Source organism: Phaeoacremonium minimum (assembly GCF_000392275.1).
Source record: "Phaeoacremonium minimum UCRPA7 unplaced genomic scaffold PA7_03_scaffold_468, whole genome shotgun sequence".
Lineage (NCBI taxonomy): Eukaryota > Fungi > Ascomycota > Sordariomycetes > Togniniales > Togniniaceae > Phaeoacremonium > Phaeoacremonium minimum.
The window spans coordinates 187111-213195 of NW_006921370.1; the positions used below are offsets into that span (position 1 = coordinate 187111).

Consider the following 26085-nt stretch of genomic DNA (forward strand, 5'->3'; position numbering starts at 1 on the left):
TTCACACTCAGAAGTTGAATGTATTGGATTTACCTTCTTGGTGCTGGGCAGCTACTGAATGGAATAAAAAGTGGTTGGCAAACTCCATAGAAAGTCTGAATAGCATAGACGTTGATCTCGCATTGAGAGATTCGGGAGTTTTGGATGCTACTGGATCACTGTTGAGGACAAGAGTATCCCAACACCCTATGTCAGAATGTTGCCTTGTGCCTGTGGTATATTTTCCACAGCCTGTTACTTTCCCCGAAAGGCTTATGTCATGGGGAGTTGCCCGGAATGGAGACAATGGACTGAATTGTTTCTTGCTCCATGATGTTGAGATGGCCGACAGAATATTTGGTATGGCTGTGTTTGATGGACTAGAATATTGTCAAGAGGCTTTCTGCTTCTTTCTGGCCTCAAATGACCGGCTCTCTGACGATCCTTGGTAAGAGAAGTCAAGCTCTCCATATTTGAACTCTGCTGGTACGAACCGAGCTCACTTTTGCTTCTTTAGCTTTCTGTACTGTTCCCCGGATCCAGGCACTTCGCATGAGATCCGTCACATGAAGAGAGCCTTACATTCTCTCCGAGAACATCAAGAACACAGATCGAACGATGAGGAGGTTTGCTCCCATGTTACTACTGTAAGTACATATAATTTCTAGATTTGACAAATATTATTGATGCTTTTAGGATACATGTGTCGACCTCATACAAGCCGGGCGTTCAGAAAAGGTGTACTGGGCGTTGCTGCTCCAGCCTATCGACACAACAATGAAGAAGTTTAAGAGAGTTGGCCTGGGACTACTGTATCCCCGAGCTTGGGAAAAGATCAAAGATGAAGTAACCAGCTTCGAGATTTGGTAAGACGAAAGCAGAATGGAAATTCATTTTTGAGTTTGTAAAGTTTGATTTGGCTGGACTTGATGTCTCACCCACATTTATACTCCCAAGCTCTTTTGACGTTAGCTGCTGGGTAGCGTCTTGTCTCAAGGCTAGCTACAAGCGATGCCCTATAAGACAGGGCAAGCAGGGAATCCCTGAATGGGGAATATCGACATAAATGTAATACTAGATGGAATGGTAACGCTACTTTGAGTACATATGACAACATTTGATCGTACAGCCTGTGTCGCTCACTGATATTTGTGTTCACGTTCCCTAGCAAAACTTTCCAGAACCACAGTACTCGTCATGGAACACTTTGTATCTAGTGCGAGCTGCGTGTAGATGGTGTTGAATGTGGATGTGATATTTCCTGCCTTTGAGGGCCGATTACTCTATTATGTCTATAATATATCTATAAGTCCTGCTCCATTGTCCGTCTATATTGCCAACCGCCATGCACGCCTAAAACAAGGGTGCTCATTACTATGAACGCCACGCCGTGCAATGCAGATGATATGATCATAATAATGCGTGTCGAGACCACAGGAACGCGTGTCTTCTAACACACCCATCCATGGGTGGTCTTCCAGCGACTCCTTACTGCTCCTCCTTCTTCGCGCTGCCAGAGGCTTCCTCGTCATCGGTCATCAGCCCACCATGTGGCGTCCGAGACTCAATGCGATGCGCCTTCTCCTCCTCCTCCATCTCCTCCTCAGCCTCGTCCACATCGATCTGCACGTGCAGGGAGCGCATGCGCTCGAGCACATTGGCCGCCTCGTGCGCGAACTTGCACTTCATGCGGATCTGCGCGCCGTACCTGTAGAACAGGATGGGGAAGGGCACGCACGCCAGGGAGAGGAAGGCCGGGATGCTGCTGGCCCAGTGGATGCCGAGGTCGTTGAACATGTACGTCGTGAAGAGCGGGAAGGCGGCGCCGAAGAGGGACCGCAGCACCGCGTTGGCGGCCAGCACGGAGGCGGCGAAGATGACGTACGAGTCGATCAGGTAGTTCATCAAGGACAGGAACACCAGGACGATGCCGGCGGCGAAGAAGCCTGTTCCGATAATCGAGACGACCCAGTGGATGCTGGGACTGTTGGTCCACGCGAACCAGAACAGACCAACGGGAATGAGGATCGATCCGATGATGGCAGGGGGCAGGCGTGCTTCAGGCGGTGCCGCTCCACCGTGCTCCTTAACGACTCTGTTGTAGCGCTTATTGTCATACATGGCGAACCCGACAGCCAAGAGCATGCCAATCGCAACACCGAGGAAAGCCAGGCCGCCAATACCGGGGCTCCATCCTCGGCCTTGTTGGAAAACAATAGGGAAGGCAGCGAAACACTGCACCACATAAGTCAGTACGATTTCCAGATAGAGTGCTGACGGGCTTGAGGCCAGCCAAGGATATACCTGTTTCAAATTTACGTACCATGTAGAGTGTGCCGTAGACGATGGCCATATAGATGGATGTCAAGAGCACAATAGGCTCCTTGAAGAGCAGGATCCATGGTCGCGATAGTGCAACCTTGAACTGAGCGGCAACAGTCTTGTGGGGCTTGCCGAAGTCCAGCTTGGAGATATAGACCTTGCCAGTCTGCTTGGACAGCTTAGCGGCTCTCTTGCGCAAGAGAACCGGTGCGTATGTTTCGGGGACGAATATCGTGCAGACGATCCACAGCACACCTGTGAAGATAGCCATCAGGCCCTCAACCCATCTCCAACCCTCGGCCTCACCAAGGAAACCACCAACGATAGGACCTGAAGAGAAGGAGCAACGTTAGCGCTGACGTGATCACTCTGTCTCGTGCCCGACTGCATGTGCAAGACATCACCCGAATGAGGTATGCTCCGGGCGGGGTGCATAGACCAGGAGGGAATGCTTACCGATCGACGGGCCAAGGAAAGGTGCGGTCGCAAAGACGGCCGTAGCGAGACCTCGCTCCGATGCGGAGAACATATCGGCGATGACACCGCCGGAATTCGTCAGGGGTGACGAGCCGAAAGCGCCCGCAAAGAATCGCAGGATGACCAGCGTCTCAATATTTTTGGCACCAGCTGCACCGCCATTGAAGGCGGTGAGGGCCATGTAAGTGATGAAGAAAAGGATTTGACGTCCATAGAACTCTAAGAATTTGTATCAGTACGGAAGTGGCACAGGAGATCAGGGGTCATTGTCTTTTGGTCTTACCGCTTGCTGGTGCCCATAGTAAGGGGCCGATGGCAAAGCCAAGAACGAACAATGAGATGCCTGACTTATGTTAGTATAGCTGCGAGAATGCCATGTCAAATTTAGATGAAAGACTGACCGAGAATGGACACCTCTCGTGAGATGCCAAAGTCGGCGATGACCTCAAAGATACCGCCCGAAAACGCGGTACTGACGAAAGCCACAGCTAGTGTCGCGACAGCTTGTAGCAGGGTAATGCTCCATTTCTTCGTTTTCGAGAACAGCATAGGATTACGGGGATCCTGAGGGAGAAACTCGACGACATATGGCGACTCTGCTGTTCCCTGGCCTTGATACTTGTGTGCAAGAACCTCCGGGGTGACACCGGCCTGGTCGAAGACAATCTGGAAGTGGGAAACGTGGGTCTTGTTCGGGCGTTGTGACTCAAGATCGGGATTGGCTTCTGTCGCCGTGATAGACGAGGCTGATGAGTTGACCTGTGGAGTCGCCATGTTGACTGTCTGGAAGATGGTGACAAGACGATAGCGTCAAACTACATTTCACAAGGCAAAGAGAGGGACGGGAGAGCAGGGGCGGAATTATATATATTGGGGCCAGGACTTTTTGCGTACAGGCTCGGTCCATCGCATCATTCCAGCTCCATCGGATTCTTTATCTCGTCAATCAACGCTACTTGTCCGCGACCCACAACGGGACTGATTCTCTCCCAGAGTTGGGCTCAATACGCCGTTTGCTGTGTGGCGCTGGCTTATAAATTGTGCATGGGTTGTGCCCAGTCTGGCGTCCGCGCACGCAAGCAACGTAGATAACAAGAACTTCGTCCGTCCGGGCTCCCGAACTCCAACGGAAGTTTGGCTAAACTCATACCGACACATCGAGGGAGGGGTGGTCAGCGTGGTTCACACCTACCAGAGCACCGTAGCGCCGAGACGTTGAGACCCGATGACTTCAGCACCCTGTGCAAGAGACGGCAGAAGAGCCTTGCGGCTTCGTCACGACGCATGCCGTAATGCACAAAACTTTAGGCGTCACTAGCCCGGGACTACCGGACATAAACGCCTTGGCAGGGACTGAAGCAGCCTGAGCCAGCCCGGATGCTGCCCGTGTCGGCGGGTCGGCGCATGCTTTGGCGGTGGCCAGTGCTTGAGTCAGAAAGACTTTCCAGAACGATTTCGAGCACTTTTCAGGCTCTTTGCGGGTCCTGCTTCCGTTCCGACCGGCCCAAGTTGAAGCGCCGCGCCGAGGCACAACTGCCAGATTCAATGGGCCATTGGCTAGAGTACGCCCTCGCCGACGAATGCATTGGAACTGGTTTGTGCACATTCGTTCGACTAACAGCATAATGATACGATGAGCGGATCCTAGAGGGATTGAATGAACTTTCGCGCTCCGACCTTGGAGGCCGCCTCACTTCGCTTCCGTAAAGGCGCGTGCACAAAACGGACCCTTCGGAACCTGGTAGATGATTGTGAACGACCTTTATTTAGATGACACATTTGAGTCGATCCTTGATCGAGTCTCTAGCGCTTGCCGTCCCGTAGGACTGGTGCTATGACAGCAAGGTAGATAGATGGTGCAGAGCCTCCTGCACGGTTGCACCGCAGGCAGCGGGACGCATCTTGCGTTTTGGCAATACAACCAAGAGAGATGGCTCACCATGCCCATTCCTTCTCATCCTCAAACAGAACGAGAGCGGGCCGATTCTCAAGAAGGAACATACGTGAAATTTTCGCAATAGTCCGCACGTCTTATCAGACATGGCCCATTGTTTTTTTGACACTGGCCTTGTAAGTGGCCTCACGTCCTAAATGAGGTAAGTGTGTGCGCCATGCCGAGGTACCGAGGCAGATCCTTCGCAGAGCCTTGCCCATCAGCTCGGCCGAACGAATATAGCAACAAGGGCCCAGTTAGTCATCAAAGCCGCTCCAGTCACTCTCCTCGTGCACCTCAACGTTGTTGTGGTCGCGCTCATCAATATAGGCAGATTGAGGCTGTGTCTTAGGCCGCTTGCCACGTGAGTGAGGAGAGGGAACCAATGCGGTTGCTGTGGCCGATTGTCCCCCTGACATCTCCCCTATGCCTCCGGTGTTGTCGTAGGCGTCCGCATCGTCAATATCGCCGTCCCGGACAAAAGCAGCAACGAAGAAGCCCATGACTCCGCGGCCGTCATCTTTGTATGCTCTTATGCAGGCGTCTGCAACATTGCTTTGTCCCGGACAAGCGCCTTCAAGACCGCGTACGGGCCACTTTTGCATGCCACTGGGTTGATGTGCTCGTTCCAAAATCCGCCACCCTCTTTTCCCTGCGATGTCAGACTGCAAAGCGCTGAGAACCACTCCTTCGTTCTCCTCTACATGCACTGAACAGGTCGAGTATGTTATCCTCTTAGCCGCAGGGAACCGGAAGGCGTGCAGTAGCAGAGTAAGCTGGAAGGACGAGAGCGAGGCCAGCCGCGCGTTGAGGTCCTTTTCAGATGATAAGACTGTCGTATTGCCATCATCATCAACCATGACGTTCTCCGCAATCTCCTCAGCATCGTCGCGCTTGCGCTTGCTGGCGGAAGTTTCCTTCGACTTCTGTTTGGGATTGCGCGATCCATTAGCACCTGGCAGCACTGGTAGGTGCAGCTCGGGCATATCATCGCGTCCTACAATGCCGCTGCCAGAACAGCTAGGGTCTAACAGAAGTGCCCCGACGTTTTGATAAAGTTCGTCGGCGGGGTTGACTTTAAGAAAATCTTGACCCTGGTTTATTCGGGTAAAGATATCCGACCCAGCTAGCTTCACCATTTTCTCGAGGGTTCTGGCTCTCCTAGCGTCTTTTTCAAATGCATGTATGGTCTGCTTGACATCTCCTGCAACATCGTAATGCCCACGCAGTATCGCTGCTATATGTGTCGTCTTATTCCCTGGGGCGGCGCATGAGTCGATGACATCGCCACCTGCAGGTGTTGGGTTAAGTAGATATGCCGGGAAACACGATGCCTTGTCCTGCAAGATAAGGGCTCCAGACTTGTAGGCGGCTGACTTGGTGAAGTCGAATCTCGGAGAGACGGCCACAAGATTGGGGATATGCTCGTCGATGTGAATAGACTTTGCCGTGCCCTTCACCACTTGCACAGGAGACTGCACTATTTCAAAATCCTTGAATGTTGTCTCCAGCTCTTGCTCCAGCGTAGTCCTCACAGCATTGATCCTGATCCAGCGTGGATGTGCATCGTCCGGAATGGCATCTGCTTCTACCACCTCCCTCAGTGCATCGATCGTGGGGCATTTTCTTCGGACTCTGGCTCGTGTAAACTCTGAGGTAAGTCGGGCTTTATGACGCTCGATGGAAGCTCGGAGACCGTGAGACGCCGGGAGCGCGATGCCGCTCTTGGAGAGCAGGAAATCATGGACTAGGAGCAGCGAGAGGAGGGGAGTAAGCTACCAGATCTGTTAGCTAGGTGCCATTGGCCTGGTGGGAATACACAAAATGTCGAGGACGAGCGCAGACGCACCTTCTTCTCGTGTTGCAGGAGCTGCGCATTCTCGACAACCTCTTTCAAGACCAGGCTCCATTTGCAAGTCTCGAGGGCTAAGGCGTAGATCTGGGCAGGCGACGATTTTCGATCTTTGCGGCCGAAGACGCGAGACCTGAGATTCCCGCCGTCCAATTTGGAGGTGTCCAGCACATCGGCAGCCTCATGGTAGAGGGACATGACGGTACCAAGCTGTGCGGAGGCGGGCGTTCTGGTCAACTTAAGGCGCTTCAAAAAATTATCGAGACCCTGGAAGTGATATACCGCGGAGCAACCCCACACGGCGCCAAGTCCGCACTAGGCAATTAAGCTCAGAAAGCACGGGCTGCCAATCTTTTATAGGGCTCTACACAGAGACTTCAGATGATGAATGACAACTGCACGCGTCTTGAAGTTACACTGTTCAATTCGAAAGGTACCGCGATGACCGAGGATGCGATAGGCATTGAGCTATGGGGTTTGTCCACATAGAACTTGGTCTTAAATTATGACGAGACTTGATCCTGTAGTATATGAATGCTTCAAGGAACTACCTAGATACCCAGCAGCGCTATCTAGGTCTATGTCTTAATGTCCATCAAAACCGAATTCATCTCAGAGCATTTGAGATTTGGGAAAAGCCAGCATACGGAACAAGAATCGATAGCACACATACATCTACAGTATGAAGTGGCAAAAAACTTGAAAAGAAAAACATGATTGTTCCATGGACTGAAAAGCCCCAGTCCATGTCCTCCACCCGTCAGGTTTGGCGCCTGTCGCAATAACCTTCCCAAAACGCACTAACGGATTTGCACATTCAACGTCCTCCGAGACTGACATCAAATTGGCCAATGGCCGAGACTTCCACCATCATCAAGGCCAACCTAGGTATATGGCCAAAACAGTCACAAATGACAGGGCCGGCGTAAGCTCCAAGGTAGGAAATGAATTCTGGAATATGTCCTGCAAGGTTTGTTACGAATGCTGTGGCCCGCATTGGTCGTTCTCGGGTCACTGCTAGGAAATATGGTGTCTGCATTGTTACAAGCTTAGATAGATGCTGAACAGAGCTGCCATGATGCACGAACTGCATGATATTTTATTGCATGTCGAGTTTTTACGGCTTCATTCGAACACTTTGGTTGACTCGCACATCTTACGTGCCTTCTTTGAGTTGAGCAGGATTAGATATGTCTACTAGAGAAAGCACCCAGATCGTGGACTACCCTTTCCTAGTCTGAGGTATTATTGTCTACTCCCTGACGATAGTCGTCGCTTGGATGAATCTGGTCTAAGGTGGAAGTCGTCCAGTTCGCGGCTGATTCACCTATTGGTTGGGCAATCCTGAATCACACAAGCGCCGTAACATAGCCCCAGACTCCACCAACCTCCTGCCATCATCGTCATGTCAAATCTTGTTTCATAGGGCTAGTTACCCAGGCTCCTGTACAGGAACCTCGCCCACCATGTTTGCACTTAGAAGAACAATGAGACTGTACATTGTCATCCTTTCTATTCTATTCACATACACACGCGTAAAAGACAAAGATATGAGCGATTTTATCACTAGCACAGCTCATGGACCGTCTACCAAATTTTTGATGGTGAGATTTGATGGAGCAGGTACCCTCCGGAGTGGTATTTTCTACTTCACCACATTCTGCTACAACACAATCGTCCCTGCAAAAGATGGCTCGCTATCTGAGGGTATCATTTCCCACTCCTGCCTCTGCGCTCTCTTATGGGGAGGCCTCCCCACCACACGTGGTCTGCAGATGTAATGCCCAAAGCCAATTGCATGTGTCTCAGGGGGTTCCATCCTACCTGATCAGATTCTCATAGACGAGGCATGTAGCTGAGACTTTGGATACAAGGTCTTGAAGAAAACGGCCCTTCCCAAATGAGTATGCCGAAAACATGGCTTGCACCACTAAGTAGGGATGTTGATATGGACTACCACGGTCGTACATAATATAATTAATTACCACGAGTCAGATAGCCCAGGCTCGTCAGTCAAGACTCTTGGTAACCCATGCAGCTGGCTAGAAAATATAAATGCCACTCTTGTATTTCCACCAAGGTAGCAGTACAGTTGCATTTACCCTTCGTACATTTTCCCTGTGTCTCATCCTTTCGTGAACCCTCGGTTCCGTTCAATCAAGTAGATCTGCAACTACGATCTCTCCCGCTCTTCTCCTGCCACTTCATTCAAAATGGGCGAAGAAGAACCTGAGCGTATTCGCATTGCGGAACCAATTCGGCCGGTCCATTCCGGGGTTTCGCGGGCGAGCGATACGAAAGAAGACATCAATACTGCGTTGGAGCAGTCTCTCAGCATCGATGATGAGGAGAAGGCTCGGCGCATTGCCGAGGAAGATCTAAACCATAGTCACAAGCAAGTATGTATATTCTCAGATTTGTTTTCGCGCATTTCGGGCCAACATTCGAGAGATGTACTGATGTGCTGGTAGAAGTATAGTGGCTTCATCCTTCTGTGGCTGAGCTGGCAAGGTGAAGAGTCATGATAGAAACCCACCATTTGAACAATACTAATTCCAATACTTTGAACAGCAACTGGAGTGATCTATGGTGATATCGGTGAGCTTCGGTGTATCCTGAGATTGACATCTAGGAGCTAACCTTCTCATTCTAGGGACTTCACCCCTTTACGTCTACTCTTCTACGTTCTCCAGCCAGCCATCATGGGATGACCTGACCGGAGCCCTGTCCATCATCATTTGGTCCCTGACTCTTATTGTCACCGTCAAATACACCTTTATTGTTCTGTGCGCCAATGATGATGGCCAGGGAGGCACATTTGCCCTCTACAGTCTCCTCTCGCGTTACACCAACATAGTCAAGCGCGATCCTACTACGAGTGGCATGATTCGCATGGAGCGTTACAAGACTGGCGAGTTGAGATCCTCCGGACGACCTCTTCGGAGCTTCGTCGAGAATTCCTCAGCCGCCAAGCTCTTCTTGAAGATTATTGGTGTTCTAGGTGTTGCCATGGTTATGGCCGATGGTGTACTTACTCCTGCCCAGTCCGTTTTGGGTGCCATTCAGGGCATCCGTGTCGCCAACCCAGATCTAGGAACCTCTACTATTGTCGGCATATCATGCGCAATCTTGGTGTTTCTATTCTTCTTGCAGCCTTTCGGCACGTCCAAAATCGGCACCTCGTTTGCACCCATCGTCGTCGTTTGGCTCTTGTTTAACCTCTGTGCGGGAATCTACAACCTAGCCGTTCACGACTACACCGTCCTAAAGGCCTTCAGTCCGCACTATGCGTTTGCTTATCTTATAAGGAATGGCCACGAGGGCTGGAAATCACTTGGCGGTCTACTGCTCGCATTCACCGGTGTCGAAGCACTCTTCGCGGACCTAGGAGCCTTTGGAAAGCGTGCCATACAGATCTCCTGGCTTGGTCTCGCATACCCTTGCTTGATTTTCGCCTACTCTGGACAAGCAGCCTTCATTTCAACGGATGCGGATGAGACGGCGTTCACTAACCCCTTCTTCTACACAGTACCGCCAGGAAGCCTGTACTTCTCGCTGGTCATTGCAGTGCTCGCTGCCATCGTCGCGTCCCAAGCGATGATCACATCAACATTTCAGCTCCTCTCACAAGTCATGCGTCTGTCCTACTTCCCCCACATCAAGGTTGTCCATACGAGCACGAAGTTCCACGATCAGGTGTACATGCCTCTTGCGAACTGGCTCCTGATGATTGGCACTGTCATCGTCACGGCCGTATACAACAATGTAAGTCTACCCCTGCAGAACCCATGATGCTGCCGCCAAGACCAATTGCTAAAACCAATACCAACAGACTACATCTTTAGGAAATGCCTATGGAGTCTGCGTCATCTTTGTGACATTCATCACGACCTGTATGGTCACCCTCGTAGCTATACTCGCCTGGCGTCTGCCCATCTGGCTCGTCCTCCCCGTATTCCTCATCTTCGGCGCCCTCGACGGCGCCTTCCTAACCTCGGTCCTCACAAAGGTTCCTGACGGCGCATGGTTCACGCTACTCCTCGCCGTCATTCTCTCTTCCGTCTTCATCTTGTGGCGCTTTGGCAAGGAGCACCAGTGGGCCGCCGAGTCTCTCGACCGTCTTCCGCCCTCTAGCCTACTCGCGCACGGCGACCCGGCGCGCACACCCAGCAATGGCGATCCCAAGGACGAGATCAGACTCACGCAAGCTTTCGGCGGCACCCCTGTGTCTACCGTTCCCGGGCTGGGCATCTTCTTCGACAAGAACGGCGACACGGCCATGCTGCCGCCGAGCTTCGCGCACTTCGTCCGCAAGTTCGCCGCCCGGCCCGCCGTCGTCATCTTCTTCCACATGCGGCCCCTGCCCATCGCAACCGTGCCCCACGGCGAGCGCTTCGTGGTCACCCGCCTCCAGCCGCAGTCGGCCGTGCCTCGTCCGCAGCCAGCATCGTCGTCTCGCTCACCCTCGCCGCAGGAGAGGCAGGGCCTGCCCTCGCTCCTGCCCAACTGCTACTCGGTGGTGATGCGCCACGGCTACACCGACGACGTCCTCCGCCCCGGCATGGCGCGCGAGCTCGTCGCGCAGATCGAGCTGGCCGTGTCCCAGCGCTCCGGGGCAGATGCGGTCGAGCTGGCGGCCCTGCGGGAGGCGCACGAGAGCCAGGTGGTGTACGTGCTGGGCAAGGAAACCATGCGGGTAAAGAGGGAGGGCTCGCGGTGGAACGTGGCCAGGGTCACGAGACGCCTCCTGCTTGAGGCGTTCTTGTGGATTCGCGAGAATACGAGAGCCAAGCTGGCAGACCTGGACATCGACGTGGATCGGTTGGTCGAGGTTGGCTTCTTGAAGGAGATCTAATTCTGGATATAAGGGGGCATTACGTGATTATACCTTTAACAGAATAGCTATACCTCTATGCATATAGTTTGAATGATAACCAGTAATGCCCCAAAACGGGCTTTGAACCAGTATCCGACTTCAGTGATCGACTCCTAATTATGATACACGATGGCAGTCACAGTAAGCTTGGGTATGCGACAGGGACGACTTTTAGCGACCGCATGCAGTTGGATTTGATCATCTAACGCCCTCGGGCTCTATCTCTTCCTTACAAAATCCGCCACCAATGAGGATCTGTTAAGTGTGTCCAAATAGGTACAAAGCCCGGCCAAAAATAGCACGGTGTCATTGCCCTCAAAAAAAGAATCGAAGATTTTGTGTAAATCATACAAAAGCCAGAAGCGAAGGTGTGTCTGTCCAGTAGCTGGAGAGAAAGGGTTTGTTCGTAACATCATACTTGAGGTGTGCTCCACGCAAGCGCCTCAAGCCAGAATAAAAAAAAATCAAAATGAAGTGATGTGGTTCCTGCGCCTGTTTGTGTCTGCCATGTCCCCAGAGTCCCGACCCCTTTTTCTATGTCCAGACAAAGGTATATAAATGATCACCGAGCATGCGGTACTCTTCATCTTCTATGCCCCAAATAACCAGTATGTTCAAGAATCGAAACAGTTAGACAGTCGCTCATCTGCGTCGATGAGCGCTGCGGCGGTGGTTGAGGAAGTGGTTGTAAGCGTGCTCGTGGCGCTTAGCCAGAGGAGCACTGCCGGTGGAGCTGTAGAGCGTCAGGCTCCAGTCACCACCACAGGTGTCTGCGCTGTCGCCTTCGCAAGCAGCATCGCAGAGAGACTCGGCTAGCTGCTCGGAGCCGACCAGCTCGTTGCCACAGAAGCATTGACCACCATACTCTGTGCCAGCCACGGAGAAGCCCTTGGACTGGCAGTAGCTCACACACTTCTCGTTTGACATAGCGCCTAGGTTCGGGAGCCTCTCGCCCTGGATGACACGCGTACGGGTATCCTTGAAGCAGCCAGCATACTTCCATCCCGCAACATCAGGTAGAGATGCATTCGCAGCGGACGGCGCCTGTGTGGCTTCTGGAAGATCGTCTTCGTAAACAGTGGTTGTGACAGTAGTATAAATGGTGTCCCACACGGTCGAGACATGGACACCGTTGCCAGCGTTGTTGACGACGGCAGGGGCGGACGTTGGCTTTGGTGACTCGACGGGAGCCTTGGTCGACGTCGGCTCGGGTTCTTCGACTGCCGTGGTGGTAGGAGCAGCGGGAGCCTTAGTTGAGGACTCAGATTCAGTCTCCGCAGGAGGCGTAGATACCGGGGCAGCCTTTGAGGTCGTTGGTGGGTCGACCTTGACACCGCCGGGAGTAGTAGAGGACTGAGCAGGCGCGGCAGCGGAGCTGGAAGAGCCAGAAGAGCCGCCAGACGAAGATCCACCACCGGTGCCGGTGCCGTAGCTCCAGCCTGCCAATGGGTTGTCGCCAGGAAGCTTAGACAAGACACCAGTGACAGCCTCGTTGACGAGAGGTGCAATGTGGCACTCCTTCTTCTTATCTCTGACTGTGACACCAGGGCAGTTGTCCATACCAGAATCACCCGCATCACAAGTGTCAATGATGTGCTGGAGGGTGTTTTCATCCCAGGCGGCCAAGAAGTCACCGTGGAGAGAGCATCCAGTCACGTCTCCGTTGGAGAAGACGAATGGCTGGTAACCTTGGTTGGGAGTCCAGCGGTCGATGAACTTGGGGGTGTTCCAATACATCTCGTAGAAAAGATGTGGGACATGTATCTCACCCTCTGCGCAGTCCTGCATGCCATTGCCGGTGTGTGTAGGCCAGGCCATATTCTCCTTGTAGTTGGTCAGGCCAACCGATGGCTTGTAGCATGAAGGGAAGTGCAAATCGGCACGCAGAGGGGACGCATAGCCATCGCATTCAGCGAATGGAAATCCAACACCAGAACCCTTGTTGTTGGGGTCCACAATACCAGCTTTTGAGCCGTCAGAGTCCACTGGATATGATGGAGGGTTAAAGTTGCTTCGGGGGCATGTGATTTGAGCAGGCTGGATAGTGCCATCATCAGGATCCGTGATCTGCTTGCCCGAAGTAGGGCACGTTCGTGTCATGGCATCCCCGCTAACCATTTGAAGTCCCTTAGGGAAGGCTTTGATCTTGTCGTTGGTTCCCTCGAAGAAGTAGTAGACGTTCATATAAAACAGTTCAACGGGCTCGAAAGTGCCTTTATCCTTGTCATGAAAGTACAGCTTTGGCATCCAGTAAGCACTGAAGTCACCCTCAATCAGGGCATTGCTGCACTCAGACTCGAACAGGGAGTCGCCGGTAGAGTTGAACCCAAAGTTGCTCGCTCCCATGACGGTATGTACGTGACTCGAAGCGACGTTAGGCTGGACGATTGGGTCGGCTCGGGTTTCCACCAGCGCTCCATCACCGAAGAATCTCAGCACGGCAAATGACCGCCCCGCTGTTCCTACTGCTGTCACACCGGAGGCAAATGCCGCCAGGAAGCCGACGGAGGTCTTCATTTTGATTTGTTGTTTTGTTCCTAAACAATGTAGCGGATATCTAGATTTTCAAGGTATCGTGCTGTGAATGTAAGAGTAGATCTGCTCTCTCTAGAATTGTAGTCTCTGAGAGTTTGTATTTTGGGTGCTATTCCGGAGCTCCAGGACGTGGGATGATTGTATGATAGACAAGGAGTGAATCACTAGAGTTACTTTGACTCGATAGTGACAATGGCAGCGAACTCGGTTGCTTCAAAGAAAGTAACAAACAAGAATTGTTTGATTTGAGAAAGGAGTGAAAATGCCCAGCAACTTGTGCAAGAGCGTCAATGTATGAAAGAAAGTAAGTTGGTGAAAGGAGGGTGGAATAGAGAGAGACAGAAACCCAGAGGAGTTGAGGGTGGGAAGAGAAGGACAGAAGGAAAGGGTTCACGAGGGACAAGAGACTAATAAACCTCTTGGCCATGGCACCGTGGTGTTGAGCCCGGTCACGTCTAGCAATTCTTAGTTAGTTATCGGTATGCGCGATCCAGGGTGGTGGACCCGGGTGTTGCTTGTCCCCCAGCTGGTCTGTGTTGTGTAGCTCGATAATACACAGTGGAACGGGACGAAGGTTGGATTCTTTGTCAAGGTCCACGGCCGGAGCCAGGAGGACCATGTGTGCAGACATGGGTCAAGCCTAACTTGGATTATGGCCCTTGTGTGAATCCGTGTGATCCCCCCTGCGGCGCATGCAACCTAGCATGCAAGGTGCAGCTAGCTCGCCGGGGCTAGGTTCTCGCCAGAGGAGCAGGGATAATAGATGGGAGTGGTGACACTGGGAGACAAACTGAGCCCAGAATACTATTGACCCCCTGCTGAGACGCTGAGCTTATGACGGCCTCGCGGTGGCGCGTAAACATGTTTCCTCGCTAGATGTGACCTTGTGACAGCACTGGCGGTCGGGCTGACATGGGCGTTTCGACGACCCAGGAGGCGGCCGTCTGTCCAAGTTTTTGATCTTGGATATGCCGCCGCCTCGTCGCTTGCATCACTCGACCTGATAATGAATCGTGCAGCCAATTGAGTCATCGAGATTCCAGCGAAGTAGCAAGAGGGCCTAGCCACGCGAGATCCAATTGCACAAGATAGAGTTGCGGAGTTGGAGGATGCGCTCTGCTAACCGGTATGCACGCCATGTGGACGCGATGGACACAAGATTGCGTGGTTGGACGGTACTGACCTTGATCTGAGAAGATGCGGGTAAGATGCCCATTCTTGCTCGAATTTCAGTTTGGTACCTGCATGTTGTCGGGGGCAGGCTCGCCTTATTGGCAGGACCTGCAGATGTTCCTGGATTCCCGCTGCACCTGGTCGGGGGTGGTGGTGTGCTGGCAGTCTGGCCCTGTCTTGTTAAGGACGTGCGGTAAAAAAAGGCCCAAGATAAAAAAGAAACAAAACGGACGAGGCGGCCGTGGCGTCCAGTAGGAAGGCGCCGTTAAATTGCAAAAGTAGCAAGCACAGTGGCTTACTCCCGCCACCATCTTTGGCAGACTGTGACCACGACATGGGATACACGATATTGATCGCAATCCTTGGCCAGCTGCCAGAATGTGTCAACCCCCGATTTATTAATTGCCTCACTGCGGACTTGTACAGACAAGCTGCTTACCACCTCTAAGGGTGAGTCGGCAATGCAAAACATGTCATATGAATAGCATTAGCCCCATGGCAGATGAGCAGCTTAGTTTCGTGGCCTCAACATGGGTTTGCTCAGAATCAACCAGACGTCGCAAAATTGCCGTAGATATTGACAAGAAGCAATGATCTGCTTGTCATCCATTAGCTAGCTGCCATTGTCAAGAGCCAAGCTGCAAAGTTAGCCATCTGCCTTTAGAGATCCTCTTCCTAACCAGCGCGATGGCATAAGATATCGTCTATGTTACAATTCGATTTGGGAAGGCGGCTAAAGTCCAAACTTAGGATCTCACTGCACATGTCAGGAGTCTCTCGCTAATACCGTTACTCGTTGTTCTCCCCTTTAGTGATCTGACCTAAGTTGTATTTCTGGCCGCCACTCGTCATCGTCTCAGTCTGAGTTCGCCCAGTTGACCAGGCTCAGAAAGGAGCCTCATGTCACTGGGGAAATGGCTCAGAGTCCAGCTCGATCGACACCGATGCGGATCGTCGACAACGTAGTCCCGTTGCAGCGTCCAGCTCAGCGTCGGGCATTTTCTGGATGTCATATTCCCGATCGGGTCAGCGCTGACCAGGTGTCAAAGTTATGAAAAGTCTCCGACTCCTCTGGCAGCGACACACTGTACAGTGTTTCTTTCATTGTCCTGTCAGCGCGAGCGTTTCAACCATCCCGTTCATCCCATCTCTCTCTGCCCCGAGCCATCCCTCGCGGGGATCGCCAGCAACCCTGCCCAGGTGGCCCTTGAATTGTGGTACGGGCCTATCGGCTTGTTCTTGGAAGGTCCCCCTGCGCTCCCACCCCTCAGCACTTTAGTTCTGGAAAAACGATAAAGCTCGTGCAGCTGAAACGGCCCTTAATTTACCATCCCTTCTTGGTGCCTCTTCCGCCGCGGGCCTAGCCATTTTAGTGCATTCGGTCGACTGAGAATGTCCTAGTGAGTTCTCCAGGGCGCCGCCCAGAGCCTCCCCGTCAAGGTTATCGAGTTGAGGAGATAACGTCAGGATTAAAGAGAAGGCCCGACGCTTCGAGGCGTGTGGGACGATGGCGGAGCCTCTCGACATGCCGCATAGATGCTAGAAAGGCGAGAAATTGGAATCATTTTGGCGGGAACATGGGCACTGCGCCTCCGCTGTGTCAAAGGGCTGCCCATGGCTACGCAGTAAGCTACTCGGTCCAGCTTCCGGGGATTGACAGTCGATCAAAGAATGTCTACCAGCTTCGATTCTCCACCTTCCGTGGACCTTCTTTGTTTGTCTGCATTCCTCCTGTGCTAGCGGTCTGGCCTTGATCTGTTTCGAAACCCACTAACGCTCAAGTTTGTGCACATCGCCGTAGGTGGCTGTGGGATGTCGCTTTTCGACGCCGAGGCGCCCGATGTTGTGCTAGTGAATCCAGTGCATGCTCATTGTGCTTCCCATTCCTGAAGGCAAGTCTCGCCTTCTTGGCTCTCTCACTCTCTCGCGCAACTTAATTGCTTCACTTTTGAAATATTGAAGATGCCATAATGGCACTTATTCGTCGATCCAAACGGTCGCTGGCATGGCCGATTTGCGCGCGCCTGAATCAAAGCGGCAGTGATGGCGAGCCACTCTCAACCAATGCATTCACTGTTCAAGCTTTAAGGTTAGTTGGTGAGCGTGCCACCCGCCGGGCGGGTTTTGTGTGGGTGCAAAACAAAGAGACTCTAAAACTGGGAGGCAGCAAGGCACGGCGCGAAGCATGGGAAACTACGAGCCACAATCGGTTTGTTCCTTCCTGTTCCTGAAATCTACCCCACCGCACGCACCACCCGTAGATGGCTACCTACCTAAAGAGCTAAACCACGCCCACGGACCTCACTATTGCCCCTCAGTCCCACTTTTCGAACTCTGAGAACCTGGGCATATTCAGGGGTAATTATGAGTTCTTACTGGACGTTGTCATTGACTCAATCAAGTTTAGAAACGTACGAAAGCTCTTCTTTTTTGGCATCGTTGATAGGTTCTTGGAAAACTCTTCGAGGCCCATCATGTCGAAAACCTTTTCTAGGTTTTGCTTTTTCCTCTGTCATTGGTCATGAGCATGTCTGTGTGCTGCGCTTCAAACGAGAATGTCTTTGCATCCTGAGCAACTCGCCGTTTGTGACATCACGAGCGCGCGGGAAACAGCATGGCGAATTGCGCTCTGTCCAGTGGGAAAAGTTGATTCACACGGGAACTGCTGAGTCGTTGGTAAGCTCGAAATTTGCGGCTTCGTGCCTTTGTCTTGCGACGGGCCGAGCGCCTCTGAGACCCGAGGAATCAGATACAGTTCTGGCATGTAGATGCGACAGCCTCATGACTCAGCCCATCGGATGTCTCCCGTTGCCAGATAACCTTCTACATGGGCGGACAAACATGGCATCTGAACAACACACCTAGCAAAGCTTTGATTCGTTGCTGTCAAAGGCTTAGAATGTTGTGGTATAAGTGGCTGTGGGCGAAGAATATTGTGTGCCCCCGTAATTCGACGGACATCCAAGCTTTCCGGGAGGCCACGTCGTGCGACGTGTCAAGATGACTTGTCCGGACTCAGACCAGTCAGTCAACCAACTTTGGTCATCAGCTCGGGCAACTCTGTGCGTAAGTAATCGACCAAAGACATCCCCGACTTCGCCGCTTTGGTCCAATCTCCAGCTTGGTGCCACAGCCATGGTCCAGATCGTTTCGTGATTCATATACCATGGCCATCGAGAGAGGAGAGAATGGATTACTGCTGGCTTCCGCGAAATTATACCTTGATACCACTCTCACGGAATAAGTGAGACACCAAGTTGCACCTAGATGGCCTCCACACCACTAAAGCCCAAAGATGGTGGGAATGAAAATTCTGATTTGATGTATCTGTAAATTATCAGTTGCCCCAGAAATCTCATCGAGATTTTCGGCTCTTCCGCCGTCCTAAATTGTTTCTATACTTTGCAACTTCTCGTACGTGGCGACAGACTTGACTAGTCATCGGCTTCATCTGGCCAACAGCTGTTCAGCTCCAGCTTCGCCCCTTGTGCCCCTTCTTGGAAGGCAAGCACTGGTGTCCCAAACTGGAGAGGATTGCCTTCCCAAATGACAATGTCCTTGCTAGGTTTAAGGCCCAGAACATCCTCCACGTTCTTTGATACCAATTGGATCGCTTCATGTTCACTGAGTCCTGCATACTTAGCAGCCCAAGATGCCTCAAGCGCTAAGTCATGGACACGAGAATCCCCTGGTGGCCCTATGATAACATTAGCATTTTCACATGGGATCATCTAGACTCAAGACTGAGCACACCATCAAGGACAATTGCAAGTGCATACAAAACACCCGCTTCACTCAATATACTTGCCGGGCTGCGTCCCAGAGGTGGCCCTGGCAGCGCATCCTTGGCACTCCAAACAGCCGGGCTTCCTCTATGTGCGGTGAAAATGAGCGGAATTTTTGCTTCAGCAAGTTCCTCTGCGAACTATAGCATTTTCAAATCAGTACGATGTAATCTTGGTGTTTCTCGTGGAGTAATGACTCGAAAGCATAACTCACCAGCGGTGCAGCGTGGCCACCTTGCATGACCACTTTCAAATCTGGATAATCTTTCTTCAAGAGTATCACTTGTTGAATGGCATGCTGAGACCATGTTAGTGAACTGTTCTCGCTCATAGGAGAGAAAGAAAACTCATACCACACTCTGAGCGTGAATTACCAGAGGCAGGTTGCCTTTAACCACTGATGCATAAGCGCTATTGTCTTCCTTCGTACTGTAGGTGGTCAAGAGTTGACGCAGTTCGTAAATGGCCCTGCTCTCAGTTCCCTCGATGGCCTTTGCCTCTTCTCCAAGGTTGATATGCAATGCCACATCAGGCTGGAAAATGCCTCCATTGAGCAGGTTACTGTCGTTTCCTGTCCTGAAGCCCGTCGAGACGCCACGAACAAGACCAGCGAATGTGAATGGAGGTGTTATAGCCCTCGTCACCCCGCCTACTCGTGCTCGAGCAATCCCCTTTCCTTCTATGGATACTCCGTATTTCGCATAGTTGACATTGCTTGGATCCCTCACATTCGTCATAGGAATCGACACCCCGTCACCTGTTGCTGACTCCATCGCGACTTCAAGCAATCCCAGCGACGTAGTCACGGCAGTAAGACCAGGGCTTAGATAACCGTTAGTCAAATTGATCAGAGTAGCGTCCTCTGTGACCTGTGACGCAGTTTGGGCACAACCTGCACCGTAGCTCAAGCAGGTGACAGCACCATCGGCAATAACTAAGGTCAAGTCGCCATCGTCGTGATCTCCTTTCACAGTAACTTCTGGGTAGTTGTCCAAGAAAGACTTCTTGATGCCCGAAATGATGAATTGCCGCCCAGGGGTTGTAGCCTTCTCACAAATGTCTTGCCTTTCCGCCTGTGACACTTCAGCGCGCATGGCAGGTTTGGCAACTCCGCGTTCTGAATGCGAGGAGCGCTGGGCAGTTCTTGGAGCGCTCTCTTCCACTTTGACGGGATCGAGCGTAGCAATACCATCGATATACACCTGACGGGGCGTTGCACCAATTGACAACGGGTGGGCATCCCACACCACAATATCTGCGTCATAACCGGGCCTTAGGTATCCAATGCGGTAGTCGAGGTCGATGGCTGCCGCCGGAACAGACGTCACAGCTTGTAGAGCCTTCTCAGCTGGGAGATGGAAGGAGTGCCCAACGGCTGCCTGGAGTAAGAGCCATCTTGCGTTACTGTCCTCTCCAAAATGATCCGACTTATACGCAACGGGTACTCCATGATCGCTGAGAATCTTGCCGGCGTGTAGGCTAGACTGATACGCCTCCCTTTTGTAAAGACCATATTCGGCGAAAGTGGCGATCGTTACATTATCGCCGTACTCTTTGAGCATTTCAGGAACAAGCCATGCTGAGATCGCATGATGAAAAGCCCTCACGCGGAATCCGAACTCGTGACTGATTCTCAGCATCGTCTCGAAATCCTCCGGCTCATAACAGTGGTTGTGCAACGCAACCCGGCCCCTCAACATGCCCACTGTAGAGTCCAGCTTTAACTCCACAGGGAATGATCCCATGGCCTCAATAAAGGCCCTCTTCTCCCCTTCAGAAGACATACCGACCGCGGCTTCACACCAAGCATCTTGCTTCTCAAGAAGCTCCTTCGCGCGAGATAGTTGTTCCCGAAAGATCCATGCATTTCCCATACGGGTATGTCCGTAGACGCGCTTCGGGTTCTCGCCGCAGGCCATCTTCATATATCGAAGACGCTCCTCAAGTGGTACGCCGTGTTCCAACAGCAGGTCTTCGACTACGTACTCGTGGTGCGGGCCTGAACGGGGAATGTTCTTCACGGGTGTGCCCTCGCCTCCCATGATATTTGCGCTGCCGGGAATGATCAAGCTGCTGGTGACACCGCCGGCCGCGATATACTTAGCACCGGGGTCATATGCTTTCATGCCATCAATTGCACGCACAAATGGCGTCAACGGACCAAAATCCGGGTGCATTTCGTTCGCATCTTCGAGTGGATCACCTTCGCCTGTGCTAGGCCAGGCGCCAACCAAGTGATGACTATGCATATCTACCAGGCCGGGAGTGACATATTGGCCGTGGAGATCAAGCTCCTTTGCACCGTTGACGAGCGGGCGGCTCGTATCAGAGGACACTTTGGAGACAGAAACGATGAGACCTTTGCTGAAAACAATGTCCACAGGATCAGGCAAGAAGGATTCCCCGTCAAACAAAGTCGCATTGCGTAAGATGATCGTGTCTTTTTGACCACTGGCATCGTTCCATCGCGGATTGGACTTCCGGGTAGATGGCTCAATGCGTTGCGGGAAAGTCCGAATTGCGGTGCAATGCCCCAAGGACGTCTGGAACTGCTTAAGGCTTATATGGGAAAACGATTGCTCCACGGCGGAAGACAGGTGTGCACTGTGTCCATCGCCGCTCTGGTGTTTAGAGTGGAAGCCCAGCCAGACAACGCAGATGAAGACTACTATCAAAAGACTGGCAGGCACGGAGAACAATGGGCGTAGCGCGCGGCGGGCTCGAACTTTAGGATATGCATCGGCCTCGTAGTAAGGCGGCGGAGAGCCAGATGGCGATGCGAATTGAGGCAGAGCTTCCTCCTGGGAAGCTTTGTTGGTCACCGGAGGAAACGGCATGATAACAACACTCTATGCAGGATAGATTCCTATCTATTGCAGGAGACGACTTTGAGTGAAGGAAGGAATTGTTCAAGTCAACAAGACTGATTGGACACGTGGTATGTCAAACAATCAATTGATCACAAAGACATACTCCATTGATTGATGACTAGATAATAAAGTTGTAAATGAGAGGTTGTTCCGAGGCTCTTGAGGCTCCATGTATCATTACTTACAAGGGTTATCTTAGCCGACGTATAGCACATACGTCGATGCGGCGTGGACGCTTGCACACGGTGGGAAGGTGAGAAGTTAGGGGTAAGCTACCTGAGCTCCCGAGAACTTCATGTCACCTTGAAGCTCCACTATTGGGTGATACGAAGTCCGGACGAGGGGCACTCTCAATTGATCGTCTCGGATCCGACGATCTGTTCGCTAACACCAGCTTACGACGAGGGGCAGCCAGAAACGTAAGGCTTTACGTTAGCAACCAAGACTCACGAAATAATATCGATTGACTCGTCTAATTGAACCTGAACCTGTAATTGAGGAATCTGAAGAGAGCTCTGCTAGTAAGCCAGGAATTCAGACGCGCAATATGGCTGATATACTTTCACGACAGGCAGCTGTGGTTCATTTTCTCCTTCATCGCAGTATAGGGTATATTTCATGCTGTCAGAGCGATACATCTCTGGAGAGCAATATAAGTACACACAGTAAGAAACAATACATGTCGTCTATTCCCATCACAAAACTAGCATCACACGGCTTTACAGTATGGGGTATATTTTACATCTATGGTGTCTGCTCGTGGTCCTAGATCACTCCAAAACCAGCCATTCCTCAGCGAGTTGCTTCGCGGTCGTAAAGTCACCGTTGATGATGGCAAAAGTCCGCAAATTCATCGCAGCCTCAACAATAAAGTCCTCCTGCTTCCAGCTGCCGTCCCCACGGCGATGCTCCGAAGCTTCACGGAGGACTCGGGCGTAGTATTCTGCAGCAAGGTGATACGTCCCAATAAGATGGTACGCCCTGCCAAGGTTGTAATGCGCCTCCTGCCTCTCCGCCGAAAGAGGTGATTTGATGCGGTCTTCGTAATATCGGAACAGGTGGTTGAAGCCTTGTAGCAAGAGGAACTGCCGGTTCTCAGCCTGTCGCTTGAAGGCATAATGAACATAGGCAATTCCGATGCTCAAGTTAACCATGGGATTCTCTGGATCAATAGAAAGAGCTCGAAGGAAGTAGCTCAGAGCATAAGTATAGCTTGTGGACGTCAACAAGATATGGCCATATAACATCAAGAGACAGACATCCAGCGTCTCATGGCGACGAGGATCATCCTTTCCCTCCGGTGCTGCCGCATCCCCCTTGACTACTTTTGCGGCTTGCTCAGGTGGAAGCAGCGTTTTGTCCATAGCCTTAATCTGTCTAAGCATATACTTCTGGGCCGGGCCCGATGCGTACCAAGAAATTGGGGATTGACAGACTCGACAGAGAGCAGCAAACATCCTGTAACTGTCCGTAGCGGCGTAATTATTTCTCATGAAGAAACGCGCTACAGCGACACACGTTTCTTCGTCTCCAGCTTGTACTGCGCACGCAGCCCACGCGACGTGGATCAAGAACATGCTGTCATTTGACTTGTACACGATCGAGTCTCGAGCAGACTGACAAACAAGATATGCTTCCTGCGGTTGCTGAGCTTGAGCCAAGCTGATCGCGTACTCCAAAAATAGCTCCAGCCAGGCGTCAAAGGGAATGCCTCGATGCTCGTGCCGCTGAAATGCTAGTTGCTGAGCACCTTCCATGGTCTCACTAGGAACCAGGTTGTGCTGGAGTCGCTCTGCCATTGCGGCCAGGCCCCTATTGCCTTGGTCTCCGACTTGAATACCTCTCTGCGCTTCTTTCCGGTTTTCCTTGAAGAAACTGCCGTGGCCGAGGAATTGTAGGTACTTCTCCCAGGGATAGAACTCCTTGAAGGATCTGAAGTCATCTACTAGATCTTTGGCAGCCGCCATCCACATCGCAACGACATCTTTATCACCACTTGCAACTTGCGATCGCAATTGCTGCACGAGATTGTACTTCTCCTTAAATTTCTCAGTGACTTGATTCTCATAATCCCGTCGTTTATCGCCACCTCCGAGCCGCCTTGGTCGGTATCTTGTCGGATGTGGTTCTTTCTCACGCGGAGCCCTCTTCGGGCCTGGTTTCTTTTCTCGTGGTTTTTTCGGAGCGAGAATACGTAACACCTTGGCCTTCCGTCCGCGCTCAGCACTTGTGTCTTCTTCGCCATCCTCGTCGTCTTCAGCTTGGCGTCTCTCAAGCTGCATTGCTTCGCTAACAAGAATAAATGCTTCTTCGTCCTCGCGGGCTTTCTCGTACATCTTGGCTAGCTCGAAGCGAGCGTCAATGTTATTGTCGTCAGCTTCTATAGCTGCCAAGAAACACTCCTCGGCAGAAGACTCGTCCTGCATCTGGAGATAACATTGACCTTGTTGAACGAGGACCTCTGGGTCTGGCTCTATGACGATCTTCCGATATAGGTCAAAGTACTGCAAGGCCATACCGATCCTCTCATTTTCGATTAGCTGTGTTGCAATCTCCTTCACGACGAAAGGAGTATCCTGTAGTAAATCCTCAGTCGCGGGATCGAAGGGGTTCAGCCAAGAAAGGTGTCGCAGCCCTTCATCTTCATGCCCAAGTTTGAGCCTATAGGTGCCTAGCTTCGCTCGTAGATCCAGGGGCAGGCTGAAGCCATAAAGTTCGAGAGGGTATCGTCCCGCCTCATACTCCAGAACATCTAGCCGACGCCCATCATCGCGATCCCATTCTCGGTCATCTTCCTCGAATTGCTCCCAGAACGACTCCTCGTTTCGACCGAGGAGCCACCTCGAGAGTGATCGTACCGCTATGATGGCAGCTTCGTATTGCTCAAGGAAAGCGAACATCTCTCCGTAGAGAAAGACGTCTGACCATTCGAATTCTCCATTCTTGATCTCCCCACCACCCCGTGCATGTGTAATGAGACGTTGATAGGCATCCCTTGAGCTCTGGACGTATTTGTGCGAATCCTTTGCGTCGAAAGAAGCTTCAGCAAAATGTCTAAGGACCTCAATATCGTATGGGCGTTTCTTCAGTACGCGTTCGTACTCCGCCGCCGCGAATGTAGCATGACCCTGCTCGAGGCTGACATTTGCCTTGCCGATTCGTGCCTTGATACTCTTTGGGTTGGCCCGTATGGCGGCGCTGAAACACAGACCGGCAGTATACAGATTCTTTTCGCGACTTCCCTGGATATCGTCAAGCGCGAACTGTGCGCAAGCCATCCACCCGTGATAGTCCTTTGGGCGCAGATGCGCGGCAAAGACCATGCTCATCATCGCCTCATCAGTCTTGCCCATCTCCTGGAAGATCGACGATAGCATGACCCATGCTTGATGTGTCTCCGCATTGACGCGAATCACCTCGAGCACCACCGCCATTGCGTCCTCATATCGCTCTTCCATGAAAGCCAGAGATGCTTGGCCCAGTCGGTACTTGATCTCGCCAGTAGGTTCTGCCGCCTTGCGCGGCCCGCGTAGGCGACGGCCACCGCGCCCGCGCCCTCGACCACGCCCTCGGCCGCGTGCTGCTCCTTGGTGGCCTTCCGGAAAGTCGACATCCTCACCGTCCTCGATTTGAGCTGCCCTGAATGCGGCGACGTCGGCATCCAGCTTGGCCATATCGGTTTGTAGCTGAAAGACGACCGAGTCTGCATCCGAGATCTCCGAGCCGTCTTCTTCTCCATCGTCATCATTAGCATCATCGCCGTCCCTAGAGAATGTATTAGAACTTTGCGCTGGCGGAGAGACATGAGCCATCTACGAACTCATTACCACCGTATGACTCCTCTGGAAAGTCAGGCAGGACCTCATCATCTGCAAAATCTTGGAAGTCATTTCCCCTAAGCATGCCCTGGATTCGGGCATCCATCACGACAAATGAAGTATGAGTCCTCGTCTGCTGGTGCTTTGCAGTTGACTAGGTCTGGGTTCATCCGTCGATACGTCGGATTACGTTCGCTCTCCCCTTGTGTTCACGGCCAAACAGGTCCTGTTTCCGCAGAGCTCATGCTGGAAGTTTTGATGAAGCTCAACTTGCGTCATCAAAAGTCCTTTCTCCCTAACAATACCTGAAGTGATCAATGAAGGTGCTTAGCATCAACGTGTTATTGTCCCTTGTCGCAGAATCTCGTGGCGAGAAACATATAACAAGGTTTAGTCTACAAGGTACACTCATACCTGCCCAAAAATGCAAGGCCTCTTTGCGGAATAGCGGCTTTGTCCTTCTAC

At 52.0% G+C, this 26085-nt stretch overlaps 6 protein-coding genes across 6 annotated transcripts; 1 reads left to right on the plus strand and 5 right to left on the minus strand.

The window, feature by feature from the left end:
• Positions 1-1467: 1467 nt before the first annotated feature.
• On the minus strand, positions 1468-3552 carry UCRPA7_6373 (putative fluconazole resistance protein 1 protein; the record flags this gene model as incomplete). Its single annotated transcript, XM_007918911.1, has 5 exons — positions 1468-2214; positions 2303-2631; positions 2758-2997; positions 3062-3121; positions 3180-3552. 5 exons carry the CDS (start codon positions 3550-3552, stop codon positions 1468-1470), a joined length of 1749 nt encoding a protein of 582 aa, XP_007917102.1.
• Positions 3553-4968: 1416 nt separating this feature from the next.
• UCRPA7_6374 (putative nol1 nop2 sun family protein) lies at positions 4969-6761 on the minus strand (the record flags this gene model as incomplete). The annotated part of the gene is made up of 2 exons (XM_007918912.1): positions 4969-6486; positions 6561-6761. The coding sequence occupies 2 exons, from the start codon at positions 6759-6761 to the stop codon at positions 4969-4971; spliced, it is 1719 nt and encodes a 572-aa protein (XP_007917103.1).
• A 2015-nt stretch (positions 6762-8776) lies between these two features.
• On the plus strand, positions 8777-11418 carry UCRPA7_6375 (putative potassium uptake protein; the record flags this gene model as incomplete). The annotated part of the gene is made up of 5 exons (XM_007918913.1): positions 8777-8962; positions 9035-9074; positions 9135-9161; positions 9217-10328; positions 10396-11418. 5 exons carry the CDS (start codon positions 8777-8779, stop codon positions 11416-11418), a joined length of 2388 nt encoding a protein of 795 aa, XP_007917104.1.
• A 663-nt stretch (positions 11419-12081) lies between these two features.
• UCRPA7_6376 (putative wsc domain protein) lies at positions 12082-13785 on the minus strand (the record flags this gene model as incomplete). Its single annotated transcript, XM_007918914.1, has 1 exon — positions 12082-13785. One exon carries the CDS (start codon positions 13783-13785, stop codon positions 12082-12084), a length of 1704 nt encoding a protein of 567 aa, XP_007917105.1.
• A 5494-nt stretch (positions 13786-19279) lies between these two features.
• Positions 19280-21109, minus strand: UCRPA7_6377 (putative carbohydrate esterase family 9 protein; the record flags this gene model as incomplete). Its single annotated transcript, XM_007918915.1, has 1 exon — positions 19280-21109. The coding sequence occupies one exon, from the start codon at positions 21107-21109 to the stop codon at positions 19280-19282; it is 1830 nt and encodes a 609-aa protein (XP_007917106.1).
• A 1463-nt stretch (positions 21110-22572) lies between these two features.
• Positions 22573-25726, minus strand: UCRPA7_6378 (putative rna polymerase iii transcription factor tfiiic protein; the record flags this gene model as incomplete). The annotated part of the gene is made up of 2 exons (XM_007918916.1): positions 22573-25567; positions 25623-25726. 2 exons carry the CDS (start codon positions 25724-25726, stop codon positions 22573-22575), a joined length of 3099 nt encoding a protein of 1032 aa, XP_007917107.1.
• Between the last annotated feature and the right edge of the window lie 359 nt (positions 25727-26085).